The sequence below is a fragment of the Anolis sagrei genome, chromosome 10, assembly GCF_037176765.1.
Source record: "Anolis sagrei isolate rAnoSag1 chromosome 10, rAnoSag1.mat, whole genome shotgun sequence".
NCBI classification, from domain to species: Eukaryota; Metazoa; Chordata; class Lepidosauria; order Squamata; family Dactyloidae; genus Anolis; species Anolis sagrei.
This window is the reverse complement of record NC_090030.1, coordinates 25,101,175-25,116,642: the sequence shown is the minus strand read 5'-3', so window position 1 is coordinate 25,116,642 and position 15,468 is coordinate 25,101,175. Positions and strand designations below refer to the sequence as shown.

The 15,468-nt window shown below is 45.1% G+C and overlaps 1 protein-coding gene across 3 annotated transcripts in view; it reads left to right on the top strand.

Moving 5' to 3' along the window:
- The window catches only part of ARHGEF6 (Rac/Cdc42 guanine nucleotide exchange factor 6), a 118,958-nt gene that overhangs the window by 92,932 nt on the left and 10,558 nt on the right, over window positions 1-15,468 (top strand). For all 3 annotated transcript variants that reach the window (XM_060756427.2, XM_067471649.1, XM_067471650.1), the window contains 2 exons: window positions 870-1,009; window positions 4,506-4,631. In XM_060756427.2, coding sequence (XP_060612410.2) covers window positions 870-1,009; window positions 4,506-4,631 — 266 coding nt within the window. The remainder of the gene's footprint in view (window positions 1-869; window positions 1,010-4,505; window positions 4,632-15,468) is intronic.

Genomic DNA, 15,468 nt, shown 5'->3' with positions numbered 1-15,468 from the left:
TGGTGAGATGTGTTCCATACTGGGCATGCATACTCAGCAGCAGAGTAGCATAGCGCAACGGCAGATGTCTTCACTGTGTCTGGTTGTGATCCCCAGGTTGTGCCAGTCAGCTTTCGTATGATATTGTTTCTAGCGCCCACTTTTTGCTTGATGTTCAGGCAGTGCTTCTTGTAGGTCAGAGCACGGTCCAGAGTGACTCCCAGGTATTTGGGTGCGTTGCAATGCTCCAGTGGGGTTCCTTCCCAGGTATTCCTCAGAGCTTGGGATGCTTGTCTGTTCTTGTGAAAAGCACATGTCTGTGTTCTAGATGGATTAGGGATCGGCTCGTTTTCCCTGTAATAGGCAGTAAGAGCACCTAGAGCAGTGGTTCTCAACCTGGGGTCCCCAGATGTTTTTGGCCTACAACTTCCAGAAATCCCAGCCAGTTTACCAACTGCTAGGATTTCTGGGAATTGAAGGCAAAAAACATCTGGGGACCCCAGGTTGAGAACCACTGACCTAGAGCTTCGGAGAGCTTCTGTTCTACCATCTCAAAGCTCCCTGCTTGAGCAGTAATGGCACGATCATCAGCATAGATGAAACTCTCTGTCCCTTATTTATATTTGTAACAGAATGTGGTCCTCTGATAATTTGAAGGTCCCACTAGTCTCCAATTTCCGCATATCCAATGGTTATCTTTCCATCTTCTAGAAATTTTGGACTTCCGTTCCCAAAAGCTAGACATCAAGCATCTTGGCTAGGGCTCACTGGAGTTGATATTCCAGCCACCAACATCCAAAATACATCTTTTCATCGCTCTTGAAGAATCTCGCTGGGTTGCTGGGATGTGATTTCTCAATTTAATGCTGTGCTTCTTTCCCTTCTTCCAGGAGGCATGATAGACCGGATCACGGTATATTGCAACAACAGCCATGACTTGCACGAGTGGCTTGACCATTTGCAAAGGTTGATGCGAGGAGCGGCTCCGAGCAGCACTCTCTCCAAGACGCACTCTTGGAGCCCCCATTCTGTAAGTCCGCAGCCTCTTAGGAAGGCACCTTTCTCTCTCTCATCGTTTCACTACGACCCTAATCTTCTAAAGGTCCGGCCCAACCATCCATTCGCTTTGACCACCCTTTCCTTCCTCTTCCTCTTCTTTTTCTCTCCTGTTACAATGAGTCCTCGGTATCTTGGGAAGTCTGATCTGGCTACAGTGGTCCACGCTCTTGTTACATCCCGAATAGATTACTGCAACGGACTCTACGTGGGGTTGCCTTTGAAGACTGTTCAGAAACTTCAATTAGTCCAGCGGGTGGCAGCCAGATTACTCACCGGAGCATCATACAGGGAGCATACCACCCCTCTGCTATGTCAGCTCCACTGGCTGCCGATCCAGTTCCGAGCACAATTCAGAGTGCTGGTTTTGATCTACAAAACCCTATATGGTTCCGGCCCAGCATATCTGTCCAAATGCATCTCCTTCTACGTCCCACCTCGGAGTTTAAGATCTTCTGGAGAGGCCCTGCTCTCGGCTCCACCTCTATCACAAGTGAGATTGGTGGGGACGAGGAGCAGGGCCTTCTCGGTGGTGACCCCTTACCTGTGGAATTCACTCCCCGGGGAAATTAGGTCATCGACATCCCTCCTCTCTTTTAGAAGGAAATTAAAAACATGGATTTGGGACCAGGCTTTTGGGTAATCTGGCAGATAGACAAGGGACAAGCGACAACTAGAATTGATAGGATTTGACAATGTGGAATTGAATTTACGGACTCTGAGTTGGCAAATGTTGAGCACTAGATTGGTTTTTATGGATTATGATGTATAATGGATTGTTTTAATTACTGTTTATATATGTTTTATTTTTATCCTATTGTTGTGTTGGCATCGAATTGTGCCTTTTGTAAGCCGCCCTGAGTCCCCCCTCGGGGGGTGAGAAGGGCAGGGTAGAAGAGAAATAAATATAATAAATATCTTTTAGGGTAGATATGGGCAAATTCTTACAATTCCTAACAGCCACATACATACATATTTTGACTTTTATTATGTGTATTGTGTGTATTATGTATATTTGTAATTCATTCAACCACAAAAGTTCTCTAGAAGGATTACCAAAATCTAATCAAATCGCTGATGATATTGACCTTATCCTCAGAGATCCTTCGAAAAGGATCAAGATGCTAGCAATGCTGATCTCTCACCCGGTGGTGCAGTGGGTTATTTTGCCTATTATTATTTTGGTTTATGAGTTATATTTTAATTGTTTTGTATTGTTTGCTTGGTATTGCTTTATTATTGTTGTATTGCGGGCTCGGCCTCATGTAAGCCGCACCGAGTCCCTTGGGGTGATGGTAGCGGGGTATAAATAAAGTTTTTTATTATTATTATTATTATTATTATTATTATTATTAAACCCCTGTGCCGGCAGGACCGAAGACCAACAGGTCGCAGGTTCGAATCCAGGAGAGCGCAGATGAGCTCCCTCTATCAGCTCCAGCTCCTCATGCGGGGACATGAGAGAAGCCTCTTACAAGGATGATAAAATATCAAAAACATCCGGGCGTCCCCTGGGCAACGTCCTTTCAGACGACCAATTCTCTCACACCAGAAACGACTTGCAGTTTCTCAAGTCACTCCTGACACGACAAAAAAAAAAACCTGGTTATTCGAAGGGCAGTTTTCGCCTGTCTCTGTTTTGAACGAGAGAGATTTAGAGATCAAAAAGGTTACTTCTTCAAGCTTAGGTAGATAGATAGATCAATTTATTTATTTGTATTTCATTCCAGCCCAAAAGTTTTCCAGAGGGATAACCAAAACTGAAAATTTGGATACAAAGGTCTCGCTGTTTTAACATGGTTCTTGGCCACTTAATAATAATAATAATAATAATAATAATAATAATAATAACTTTATTTATATACCGCTCTATCTCCCCAAGGGGACTCAGAGCGGTTCCCAGGTAAAAATCACAGAACATACAAAGTAAAAACAACAGAACCATAAGATTAACAAAACAAAATATGCATAAAAATTGTAGCCATAACACACATATATTAAAAGTAATCCTGCCTGTTCAAGGCAATTTAAATAAATTGTGCAAGCCCAAAAATTGGATAATTGGTAGGAAGAATAAGGCCATATTCGACAATGTGTGGGGATGAGTTAGAACTGGTCATTTTCAAAGGCTTGTTGAAACCACCAGGTCTTCAAGCTCTTACGAAAGGAGGGGAGGGATGGGGACTGTCTTATTTCTCTTGGAAGGGCATTCCAGAGGTGGGGGGCCACCACTGAGAAGGCCCTCTCTCTCGTCCCTGCCAACCGCGCTTGAGACGGTAGTGGGACCAAGAGGAGGGCCTCCCCGGAAGATCTTAGAGCTCGCACTGGTTCGTAGAAGGAGATTTATTTATTTATTTATTTATTTATTTCACTTACTTCTACCCCGCCCTTCTCACCCCGGGGGGGACTCAGGGCGGCTTACAGAGGAAGGCACAATTCGATGCCAAATCAATTAACAAACAATACAAAAGCAATTCAAACAGTTAACACATTAAAACATCAATACATGAAAAAATAATAAAACAATCTCATGCTCAGAGTTCAGATTCCATTATCCATTCCATTCCAATTGTCCTTGTCTATCGTCAGATCTTTATTTTAACTACCAGACTGTCCAAAGGCTTGGTCCCATATCCAGGTCTTCAGTTTTTTCCTGAACGCCAGAAGGGAAGTCGCCGATCTAATCTCCCCGGGGAGTGAGTTCCACAGGTGAGGGGCCACCACTGAGAAGGCCCTGCTCCTCGTGCCCGCCAGCCTCACTTGTGACAGTGGCGAGGTCGAGAGCAGGGCCTCCCCAGAAGATCTTAAACTTCGAGATGGGATGTAGAGGGAGATCCGTTCGGACAAATACACTGGGCCGGAAGCGTATAGGGTTTTGTAGGTCAAAACCAGCACTTTGAATTGTGCTCGGAATTGGATCGGCAGCCAGTGGAGCTGACATAGCAGAGGGGTGGTATGCTCCATGTATGACGCTCCGGTGAGCAGTCTGACTGCTTCTCGCTGGACTAGTTGGAGTTTCCGAGCAGTCTTCAAAGGCAACCCCACGTAGAGTGCGTTGCAGTAATCCAACCGGGATGTGACAAGTGCGTGGACCACCGTGGCCAGATCTGACTTCCCAAGGTACGGGCGCAGCTGGCGCACAAGTTTTAATTGTGTGAAAGCTCTCCCGGCCACCGCTGAGACCTGGGCTTCCAGGCTCAGAGATGAGTCCAGGATCACTCCCAAGCTGCGAACCTGCGTCTTCAGGGGAAGTGTAACCCCGTCTAACACAGGCTGTGACCCTATACCTTGTTCGGCCTTACAACTGACCAGTAGGACCTCTGTCTTGTCTGGATTCAATTTCAATTTGTTAGCGATCCCGGAGATAGGGGAGATAGGGGAGACCCGAACCATTTGAATGCCTTTAGCTTACTAGGGCAGAACTGAAACGAAAGGTCCCAATGAATAAACAAATGTGTCATTTTTATCAGACTTTCAGCTCCCTTGGACAATCACGAGGCCCACTGGAGCCCCCCAAAATCCTCAAGCCCTGGACCTTAAGCTGCCTCCGACCTGCACCGCCGCTCCGACCTTCGGTGGCACTCAGCTACAAGGAGGTAAGGATCACAAGGCAAATAATAATAATAATCTATATAAATAAAAATGTAACGTTCATTTGTGGGATTAACAGAACTCAAAAACCACTGGGCGAATGGACACCAAATTTGGACACAAGATACCTAACAATCCAATTTATGTCCTTCACTCAAACAACTGATTTTGTCATTTGGGAGTTGTAGTTGCTGGGATTTATAGTTCACCTACAATCAAAGAGCATTCTGAACTCTACCAATTATGGAATTGAACCAAATGTGGTTCAAAGGACTCCCATGCCCAATAGAAAACACTAGAAGGTATTGTCGAAGGCTTTCATGGCTGGAATCACTAGGTTCTTGTGGGTTTTTTCGGGCTATAGAGCCATGTTCTAGAGGCATTTCTCCTGACGTTTCGCCTGCATCTATGGCAAGCATCCTCAGAGGTAGTGAGGATGCTTGCCATAGATGCAGGCGAAACGTCAGGAGAAATGCCTCTAGAACATGGCTCTATAGCCCGAAAAAACCCACAAGAACCTAACACTAGAAGGGTTTGGTGGGCATTGACCTTGAGTTTGGGAGTTGTAGTTCATCTACAACTGTGGACTCGAACAATGGGGATCTGGATTAAGTTTGGCATGAATACTCAAATGTACCCAAATGTGAACACAGATGGAGTTTAGGGAAAATAGACCTTGACATTTGGGAGTTGTCATTGCTGGGATTTATAGTTCACCTACAATCAAAGAGCATTCCGAACTCCACCAACAATAGAATTGGGCCATATTTCCCACACAGAATCCCCATGTCCAGCAGAAAATACTTAAGGCCATCCAGTCCAACTCCCTTCACCAGGGCAAGAAAACATAATCAAAGCCCTTCTGACAAAGAAACATCTAGCCATAGATGTAGATATTTATTTATCGTGTCATCAGCAACCATACCATTGTATTGCATTTCTAACAGAACAAAACAAACACACAGATTAAAAAAAACAAAAAACAGATTTTGCAAACTTGGTAGTTGGTTAAATGTCCTTTGACCAGTATCTGGCCACTTGGAGTGCTTCTGGTGTTGCTGCAAGAAGGTCCTCCATTGTGCATGTGGCAGGGCTCAGGGTGCATTGCAGCAGGCGGTCAGTGGTTTGCTCCTCTCCGCACTCGCATGCCGTGGATTCCACTTTGTAGCCCCATTTCTTAAGATTGGCTCTGCATCTTGTGGTGCCAGAGCGCAGACTGTTCAGCGCCTTCCAAGTCGCCCAGTCTTCTGTGTGCCCAGGGGGGAGTCTCTCATCTGGTATCACCCATGGATTGAGGTGCTGGGTTTGGGCCTGCCACTTTTGGACTCTCGCTTGCTGAGGTGTTCCAGCGAGTGTCTCTGTAGATCTAAGAAAACTATGTCTTGATTTAAGTCGTTGACATGCTGGCTGATACCCAAACAGGGGATGAGCTGGAGATGTCTCTGCCTTGGTCCTTTCACTATTGGCTGCCACTTCCCAGCGGATGTCAGGTGGTGCAATACCAGCTAAACAGTGTAATTTCTCCAGTGGTGTAGGGCGCAGACACCCCGTAATAATGCGGCATGTCTCATTAAGAGCCACATCTACTGTTTTAGCGTGGGGCATGCATACTCAGCAGCAGAGTAGCATAGCGCAAGGGCAGATGTCTTCACTGTATCTGGTTGTGATCCCCAGGTTGTGCCAGTCAGCTTTCTTATGAAGTTGTTTCTAGTGCCCACTTTTTGCTTGATGTTCAGGCAGTGCTTCTTGTAAGTCAGAGCATGGTCCAGAGTGACTCCCAGGTATTTGGGTGTGTTGCAATGCTCCAGTGGGATTCCTTCCTAGGTAATAATCCTCAGAGCTCGGGATGCTTGTCTGTTCTTAAGGTGAAAGGCACATGTCTGTGTTTTAGATGGATTAGGGATCAGTTGGTTTCCCCTGAAATAGGCAGTAAGAGCACCTAGAGCTTCGGAGAGCTTCTTTTCAACCATCTCAAAGCTCCCTGCTTGAGCAGTAATGGCAATACCTGGGGATCAGCATAGATGAAACTCTCTGTCCCTTCTGGCAGTGGCTGGTCATTTGTGTAGATGTTGAACATGGATGGAGCAAGCACGCTCCCCTGAGGCAGGCCATTTTTCTGTTTCCGCCATCTGCTTCTCTGTCCCTGGAACTCAACCAAAAAGCTCCTGTTTTGTAGCAGGTTTCCTATGAGGCAGGTGAGGTGGTAGTCCTTTGTGATATGATACATTTTTCTCAGGAGGAGGCGGTGGTTCACAGTATCATAGGCTGCTGACAAGTCTATGAAGATGTAGATAGATATATATGATACACACACACAGATATAGTATCATAGATTGGAAAGGGACCCCTAAAGAAGGATAATTCTATGTTGCCTAGGCAAACCAGGCAATCTCCACATCAACACTGACAAAGAAACAGCAAGAAATACTGTTTACCCACAAGCATCAAGACATTACATATATTAGAAATCAACACTTTCTCATTACTTTATTTTCCAGATCACCAGACTGAGCCATAGCAATGCCTGCCAGGGAACAGCTAGTAGTAATAATAATAATAATAATAATAATAATAATAATAATAATCAGTATATTTATTATTATTATTATTATTATTATTATTATTTTCAGTCCTAGACGCTTGGGAAGTGTTCGACTTGTGATTTTGTGATACGAAATCCAGCATATAGATCTCGTTTGCTGTGACATACTGTGCTTTTGTGTAAATAATAATAATAATAATAATAATAATAATAATAATAATAAAACAGTCCGAGGGGACTCAGAGCGGATTACAACATACACAGATAGGCAAACATTCAGTGCTTTTTAATGCAGTGGAATAACAATGACACACAAATACACAGAACAAAGGTAAAGGCTTTTCTTTTCATCTCCGGCTTTTTGGAGATGGTGCTCAACTCTGGCCATGGGGAGGTTATTTATTTATTTATTTATTGTGTCAACCAGGAGCAACCAGACATTTGTACTACATTTTTGACAAAACAAACAAACAGACAGACAAAACAAAAAGTTTGCAAGCTTGGTAGTTGATTAAATGTCCTTTGACCAGTACCTGGCCACTTGGAGTGCCTCTGGTGTTGCCGCAAGAAGGTCCTCCATGGTGCATGTGGCAGGGCTCAGGTTGCATTGCAGCAGGTGGTCAGTGGTTTGCTCTTCTCCACACTCACATGTTGAGGATTCCACTTTGTAGCCCCATTTCTGAAGGTTGGCTCTGCATCTCGTGGTGCCAGAGCGCAGTCTGTTCAGCGCCTTCCAAGTCGCCCAGTCTTCTGTGTGCCCAGGGGGGAGTCTCATTTGGTATCAGCCATGGATTGAGGTTCTGGGTTTGAGCCTGCCACTTTTCGACTCTCGCTTGCTGAGGTGTTCCAGTGAGTGTCTCTGTAGATCTTAGAAAACTATTTCTTGATGTATGCCATTGACGTGCTGGCTGATAACCAAACAGGGGATGAGCTGGAGATGTCGCTGCCTTGGTCCTTTCACTATTGGCTGCTACCTGACATCCGCTGGGAAGTCACAGCCACTAGTGAAAGGACCAAGGCACGGTGGCCACGGTGGTACATGCTCTGGTTACATCCCGTATAGACTACTGCAACGCTCTCTACGTGGGGTTGCCTCTGAAGACTGCCCAGAAGCTACAACTAGTACAACGAGCGGCAGCCAGATTACAAACAGGAGCGGAGTACAGGGAGCATACTACTCCTCTGTTGCGCCAGCTCCACTGGCTGCCAATCAGCTTCCGAGCACAATTCAGAGTGCTGGTGTTGACCTATAAATCCCTAAATGGCTCTGGCCCTATTTACCTGGTGTGAGAGAATTGGCCGTCTGCAAGGACGTTGCCCAGGGGATACCCAAATGTTTTATCATCCTTGTAGGAGGCTTCTCTCATGTCCCCGCATGAGGAGCTGGGGCTGATAGATGAAACTCATCCGTTCTCTCCCTGGATTCAAACCTTATTTATCGTCCTTGTGGGAGGCTTCTCTCATGTCCCCGCATGAGGAGCTGGAGCTGATAGAGGGAGCTCATCCGCCTCTCCCCGGATTCGAACCTGCGACCTGTCGGTCTTCAGTCCTGCCAGCACAGGGGTTCAACCCACTGCGCCACTGGGGGTACCTATTGATCTACTCACATTCGCATGTTTTGGAACTGCTAGGTTGGCAGGAGCAGGGACTAACAACGGGAGCTCACCATGACCCATGGCTTTGAACTGCCAACCTCTAGGTAGGCAGATTCAACAGCTCAATGGTTTAACCCGTTGTGCCATCATATAAACAAGCATTGGCTAATGTTCGCTTCTTATGAACATGAAAACCACAATGAATTGTCGAAGGCTTTCATGGCCGGAATCCCTGGGTTGTTGTAGGTTTTTTCGGGCGATATGGTCAGGTTCTAGAGGCATTCTCTCCTGATGTTTCACCTGCATCTATGGCAAGCCTCCTCACTACCTCTGAAGATGCTTGTTCTGTCGCGCGCTGGGCTTGAAACGAATTCCTTTTAAAACAGGACGTGCAACTTTAGCCCAGCGGGAAGCCAGGGGGCCCGAAGAGAAATTCTTAAGGATTTTCACCATAAACAGTCTCTAGAGGGCTTGTAAAATATAACAAAGTCTTTTATTGATGAACAAGCAACAGAAACTTCTTTTGTCTTCAAAAGGTTAAACCAATGCTTCTAGTCTTTTGTGCAACTGGTGGCTTCTAACTGTTACTTTTACTCTAAAGGAAAATCCCTTTCCAAACTTCTCCCAGGCTAACTGTGAACCTAAACCTAACTGATGCGGATCCACTACCGGGCTGAACTGCGTCTCAAAACCGAGTGGACCTACCAGTAGGCCTGTAGTTACTTAGCTGGAGTTCTTAATGTTTAAAGCTGTTATTCCCTCCAAAATTCCTCGGGGATGTAAGGCTGTTTCCCTGGGAACCTTTGGGAATCTTTAGATGCTCTTAAGACTGTTCTCCCCTGGGAAGTCTTAAGGGTTGAAGCCTTTGTACAGGAGAAGTCTGTATACGTCCTGTACACTGATTTTCCTTGCTGAGACTGACTGAAAATGGCTCCCTTCCCTTCTCAATTGTCCTGAACAGGGGGCGGAACCAAACTTAACGATGATGGACAGGGGGCCTGCCCTATAACTGCAAACTTCAACAGGAAGCCACCCTTCTGCAGAATCCCAAGCCTTGGGCTGCAAGCAAACACTTAATACAAAGCAAATAAAGTTGGAGCTTCTGGTACAGCTGTACCAGCACATTGCTTGCCATAGATGTGGGCAAAATGTCAGGAGAGAATGCCTCTAGAACAGTGTTTCTCAACCTGGGGGTCGGGACCCCTGAGGGGGTCGCGAGGGGGTGTCAGAGTGGTCGCCAAAGACCTTAAGAAAACACAGTTTTTTTCTGATGGTCATGGGGATTCCATGTGGGAAGTTTGAGCCAATTCTATCATTGGTGGAGTTCAGAATGTTCTTTGGTTGTAAAAAGGTAAAGGTTGTCCCCTGACATTAAGTCCAGTCATGTCTGACTCTGGGGTGTGGTGCTCATCTCCATTTCTAAGCTGAAGAGCCAGCGTTGTCTGTAGACACCTCCAAGGTCATGTGGCCGGCATGACTGCATGGAGCGCTGTTACCTTCCTGCCGGAGTGGTACCTATTGATCTACTCACATTTGCATGTTTTCGAACTGCTAGGTTGGCAGACGCTAGGGCTGACAGCGGAAGCTCACGCCGCTCCCTGGGATCGAACCTGCGACCTTTCGATCAACAAGCTCAGCAGCTCAGTGCTTTAACCTACTGCGCCACCGGGGGCTCTTTGGTTGTAATGAACTATAAATCCCAGCAACTACAACTCCCAAATGACAAGATCTATTTTCCCCAGACTCCACCAGTGTTCACATTTGGGCATATTGAATATTTGTGCCAAGTTTGGTCCAGATCCACCATTGCATGAGTCCACAGTGCTCCCTGGATATAGGTGAACTACAACTCCCAAACTCAAGGTCAATGCCCATCAAACCCTTCCAGTGTTTTCCATTGGTCATGGGAGCCAAGTTTGGTTCAAATCCATTGCTGGTGGAGTTCAGAATGCTCTTTGATTATAAGTGAACTATAAATCCTAGCAACTACAACTCCCAAATTACAAAATCAATCCTCCCCCAACCCCACTAGCATTCACATTTGGGTGTATTGGGTATTTGTGCCCAGTTTGGTCCAGTGAATGAAAATACATCCTGCATATCAGATATTTACATTATGATTCATAATAGGAGCAAAATGACAGTTATGAAGTAGCAACGAAAATAATGTTATGGTTGGGGGTCACCACAACATCAGGAACTGTATTAAGGGGTCGCGGCATTAGGAACGTTGAGAACCACTGACTTAATACAAAGCAAATAAAGTAGGAGCTTCTGGTACAGCTGTACCAGCACAATGCTTGCCATAGATGCAGGCGAAATGTCAGGAGAGAATGCCTCTAGAACATGGCCATATAGCCCGAAAAAACCTACAACAACCCATGAAAGCCACACTTCTAAAAAAAAAAAATCCACTCGTCAGCAAATTGCCAACTTGAAACCTTTCATCTTCGGGGTTGTTAGGTTTTTCTTAGTTCTTCTAGAAGCCGTGTTTATGGTAGAGATAGTTTAACTGCTTTCTCCTTTACTTACATCAGTCCGCGTTGTCTCAAAATGCACCATTACTCAAATCATAACCCACAGGAAATTGGGTTTGCATCATACAGGAAGCTGGCATCGCAACGCCAGAGCAATGCAACAACCAACAAAATCAACCTTTTGATCCTTTTTGACAATTCAGAAGATTTGCTTCTAGTAGGAAACACTTCTTTCAGGTCCTCCTCTGGTTGTAGCAACTTGGGAGGCCATCCAACGCTTTGTGAAGGAGGCGTTTCTCTTCCTGCCACTGACCGCTTTCAGGAAGCATCACAAAAACAGCTTGCCCACACTCTTTGTGCCTTCTCCTTTCTCTTTAAATTGTGTCACGGGCACGCCTGTCCTATTTAAAGCCCGTAGAATCATAGAATCATAGAATCAAAGAGTTGGAAGAGACCTCATGGGCCATCCAGTCCAACCCCATTCTGCCAAGAAGCAGGAATATTGCATTCAAATCACCCCTGACAGATGGCCATCCAGCCTCTGCTTAAAAGCTTCCAAAGAAGGAGCCTCCACCACACTCCGGGGCAGAGAGTTCCACTGCTGAACGGCTCTCACAGTCAGGAAGTTCTTCCTCAGATTCAGATGGAATCTCCTCTCTTGTAGTTTGAAGCCATTGCTCCGCGTCCTAGTCTCCAGGGAAGCAGAAAACAAGCTTGCTCCCTCCTCCCTGTGGCTTCCTCTCACATATTTATACATGGCTATCATATCTCCTCTCAGCCTTCTCTTCTTCAGGCTAAACATGCCCAGTTCCCTAAGCCGCTCCTCATAGGGCTTGTTCTCCAGTCCCTTGATCATTTTAGTCGCCCTCCTCTGGGCACATTCCAGCTTGTCAATATCTCTCTTGAATTGTGGTGCAGTGTTTGAAAGGCAACACTGCTGGGTGCTCTGTCTCTCCAAAAACTTTTATTCACTTACTAGTAATTTCTTTATGATTGTGTGTAAACAGTATTTGATTATGTTTTCTTGCCCTGGGGAAGGGGGTTGGACTGGATAGCCTTAAGTATTTTCTATTGGTCATCAGGGTTCTGTGTGAGAAGTTTGCTCCAATTCTATCGTTTGTGGACTTCAGAATGCCCTGTGATTGTAGGTGAACTATAAATCCCAGTAACTACAACTCCCAAATATCACAGTCTATTTTTCCCAAGCTCCATCTGTGTTCCTAGTTGGGCATATGGAATATTCGTGCCAAATTTGGTCCAGATCCATCATTGTTTGAGTCCACAGTGCTCTCTGGATATAGGTGTACTACAACTCCCATACTCAATGTCAAGGCCCACCAAACCCTTTCAGTATTTCCTGTTGGTCATTGGAGTTCTGTGTGCCAAGTTTGGTTCAGTTCCATCATTGGTGGAGTTCAGAATGCTCTCTGATTGTAAGTTAACTTTAAATGCCAGCAACTACATCTCCCAAATTACAAAGTCAATTTTTGGAGTGAAGGACATACATTGGGTTGTTAGGTGTCTTGTGTCCAAATTTGGTGTCAATTCGTCCAGTGGTTTTTGAGTTCTGTTAATCCCACAAACGAACATTACATTTTTATTTATATAAAATGCCACGCGTTGCTGTAGCCAACTTTCCCTCCCTCTTTCTCTCCTTCTCTCCCTCCTTCCTTCGCTCCCTCTTTTCTTCCTTCCTTCCCTTTTTTCTTTCTCTCTCTCCTTCCTCTTTCCTTCCTCCCTTTTTCTTTTCCTTCCCTTTCTCTCCTTTCTTCCTTCTCTTCCTCTTTCCTTCCTTTTCCTTTTTGCCTCTATCCTTCCTTCTGTCTTTCCTGCCCTCCCTCTTTCTCTCCTTTCTTCCTTCTCTACCTCTTTCCCTCCTTCCATCGTTCCCTTTCCTTCCTTTCCTTCTTTCCTTCCTTTCTTCTCTACCCCTTTCTTTCCTTCCCCTTTTTTCTTTTCCTCTTTCTCTTTTCTTCCTTCTCTACCTCTTTCCTTCCTTCATTTGCTTTTTGCTTCCACCCTTCCTTCTGTCTTTCCTTCCCTCCCTCTTTCTTTCCCTTCTTCATTCGCTCTCTCTTTCCTTCCTTTCCTTTTTTCCCTTCTCTCCTTCCTTCCTTCTCTCTCTACCCCTTTCTTTCCTTCCCCCCTTTTTCTTTTCCTCTTTCTCTCCTTTCTTCTCTACCTCTTTCCTTCCTTCCTTTGCTCTTTGCTTCTATCCTCCCTTCTGTCTTTCCTGCCCTCCCTCTTTCTCTCCTTTCTTCCTTCTCTACCTCTTTCCCTCCTTTCATCATTCCCTTTCCTTCTTTCCTTCCTTTCTTCTCTACCCCTTTCTTTCCTTCCCCCTTTTTCTTTTCCTCTTTCTCTTTTCTTCCTTCTCTACCTCTTTCCTTCCTTCATTTGCTTTTTGCTTCCACCCTTCCTTCTATCATTCCTTCCCTTCCTCTTTCTTTCCCTTCTTCATTCGCTCCCTCTTTCCTTCCTTTCCTTTTTTCCTTCTCTCCTTCCTTCCTTCTCTACCCTTTTCTTTCCTTCCCCCCTTTTCTTTTCCCCTTTCTCTCCTTCCTTCTCTACCTCTTTCCTTCCTTCCTTTGCTCTTTGCTTCTATCCTTCCTTCTGTCTTTCCTACCCTCCCTCTTTCTCTCCTTTCTTCCTTCTCTACCTCTTTCCCTCCTTTCATCATTCCCTTTCCTTCCTTTCCTTCTTTCCTTCCTTTCTTCTCTACCCCTTTCTTTCCTCCCCCTCCCCCTTTCTCTTTTCTTCCTTCTCTACCTCTTTCCTTCCTTCATTTGCTTTTTGCTTCTACCCTTCCTTCTGTCTTTCCTTCCCTCCCTCTTTCTTTCCCTTCTTCATTCACTCCCTCTTTCCTTCCTTTCATTTTTTCCTTCTCTCCTTCCTTCCTTCTCTCTCTACCCCTTTCTTTCCTTCCCCCTTTTTCTTTTCCACTTTCTCTCCTTTCTTCTCTACCTCTTTCCTTCCTTCCTTTGCTCTTTGCTTCTATCCTTCCTTCTGTCTTTCCTGCCCTCCCTCTTTCTCTCCTTTCTTCCTTCTCTACCTCTTTCCCTCCTTTCATCATTCCCTTTCCTTCTTTCCTTCCTTTCTTCTCTACCCCTTTCTTTCCTTCCCCCTTTTTCTTTTCCTCTTTCTCTTTTCTTCCTTCTCTACCTCTTTCCTTCCTTCATTTCCTTTTTGCTTCCACCCTTCCTTCTGTCTTTCCTTCCCTCCCTCTTTCTTTCCCTTTTTCATTCACTCCCTCTTTCCTTCCTTTCCTTTTTTCCTTCTCTCCTTCCTTCCTTCTCTACCCCCTTCTTTCCTTCCTCCTTTTTCTTTTCCTCTTTCTCTCCTTTCTTCTCTACCTCTTTCCTTCCTTCCTTTGCTCTTTGCTTCTATCCTTCCTTCTGTCTTTCCTGCCCTCCCTCTTTCTCTCCTTTCTTCCTTCTCTACCTCTTTCCCTCCTTCCATCATTCCCTTTTCCTTCCTTTCCTTCTTTCCTTCCTTTCTTCTCTACCCCTTTCTTTCCTTCACCCTTTTTCTTTTCCTCTTTCTCTTTTCTTCCTTCTCTACCTCTTTCCTTCCTTCATTTGCTTTTTGCTTCCACCCTTCCTTCTGTCATTCCTTCCCTCCCTCTTTCTTTCCCTTCTTCATTCGCTCCCTCTTTCCTTCCTTTCCTTTTTTCCTTCTCTCCTTCCTTCCTTCTCTACCCTTTTCTTTCCTTCCCCCTTTTTCTTTTCCTCTTTCTCTCCTTTCTTCTCTACCTCTTTCCTTCCTTCCTTCGCTCTTTTCTTTCATCCTTCCCTTCCCCTTCCTTCCTTCCTTCCTTCCTTCCTTCCTTCCTTCCTTCCTTCCTTCCTTCCTTCCTTCTCCTCTTCCTTCTTACTTTCTCCCCTTCCTTCCTTCATGTTTTCCTTCCCTCTCTCCCTCCCTCTTCCTTTCTTTTTTCTGTTTCGTCATTTAGCATTTCATCATTTAACCTTTGGGGGGTTTTAAGTCCTTTCCACTGTTTTTTTGGGGGGGTTATGAGTGATGGTCACTCATTGGTCTGTTAGGGGTGTTGTGTCCAAATGTTGTGTCATTTCGTCCAGTAGTTTTTGAGTTATGTTAATCCCACAAACGAACATTACATTTTTATTTATATAGATATACTGCATAGCCTAAAGGTAAATGTATTACACGTTTTGATAATTTTGCATCAAAGTTTGTACACATTTGTACGCACAAAGTTTGTACACAC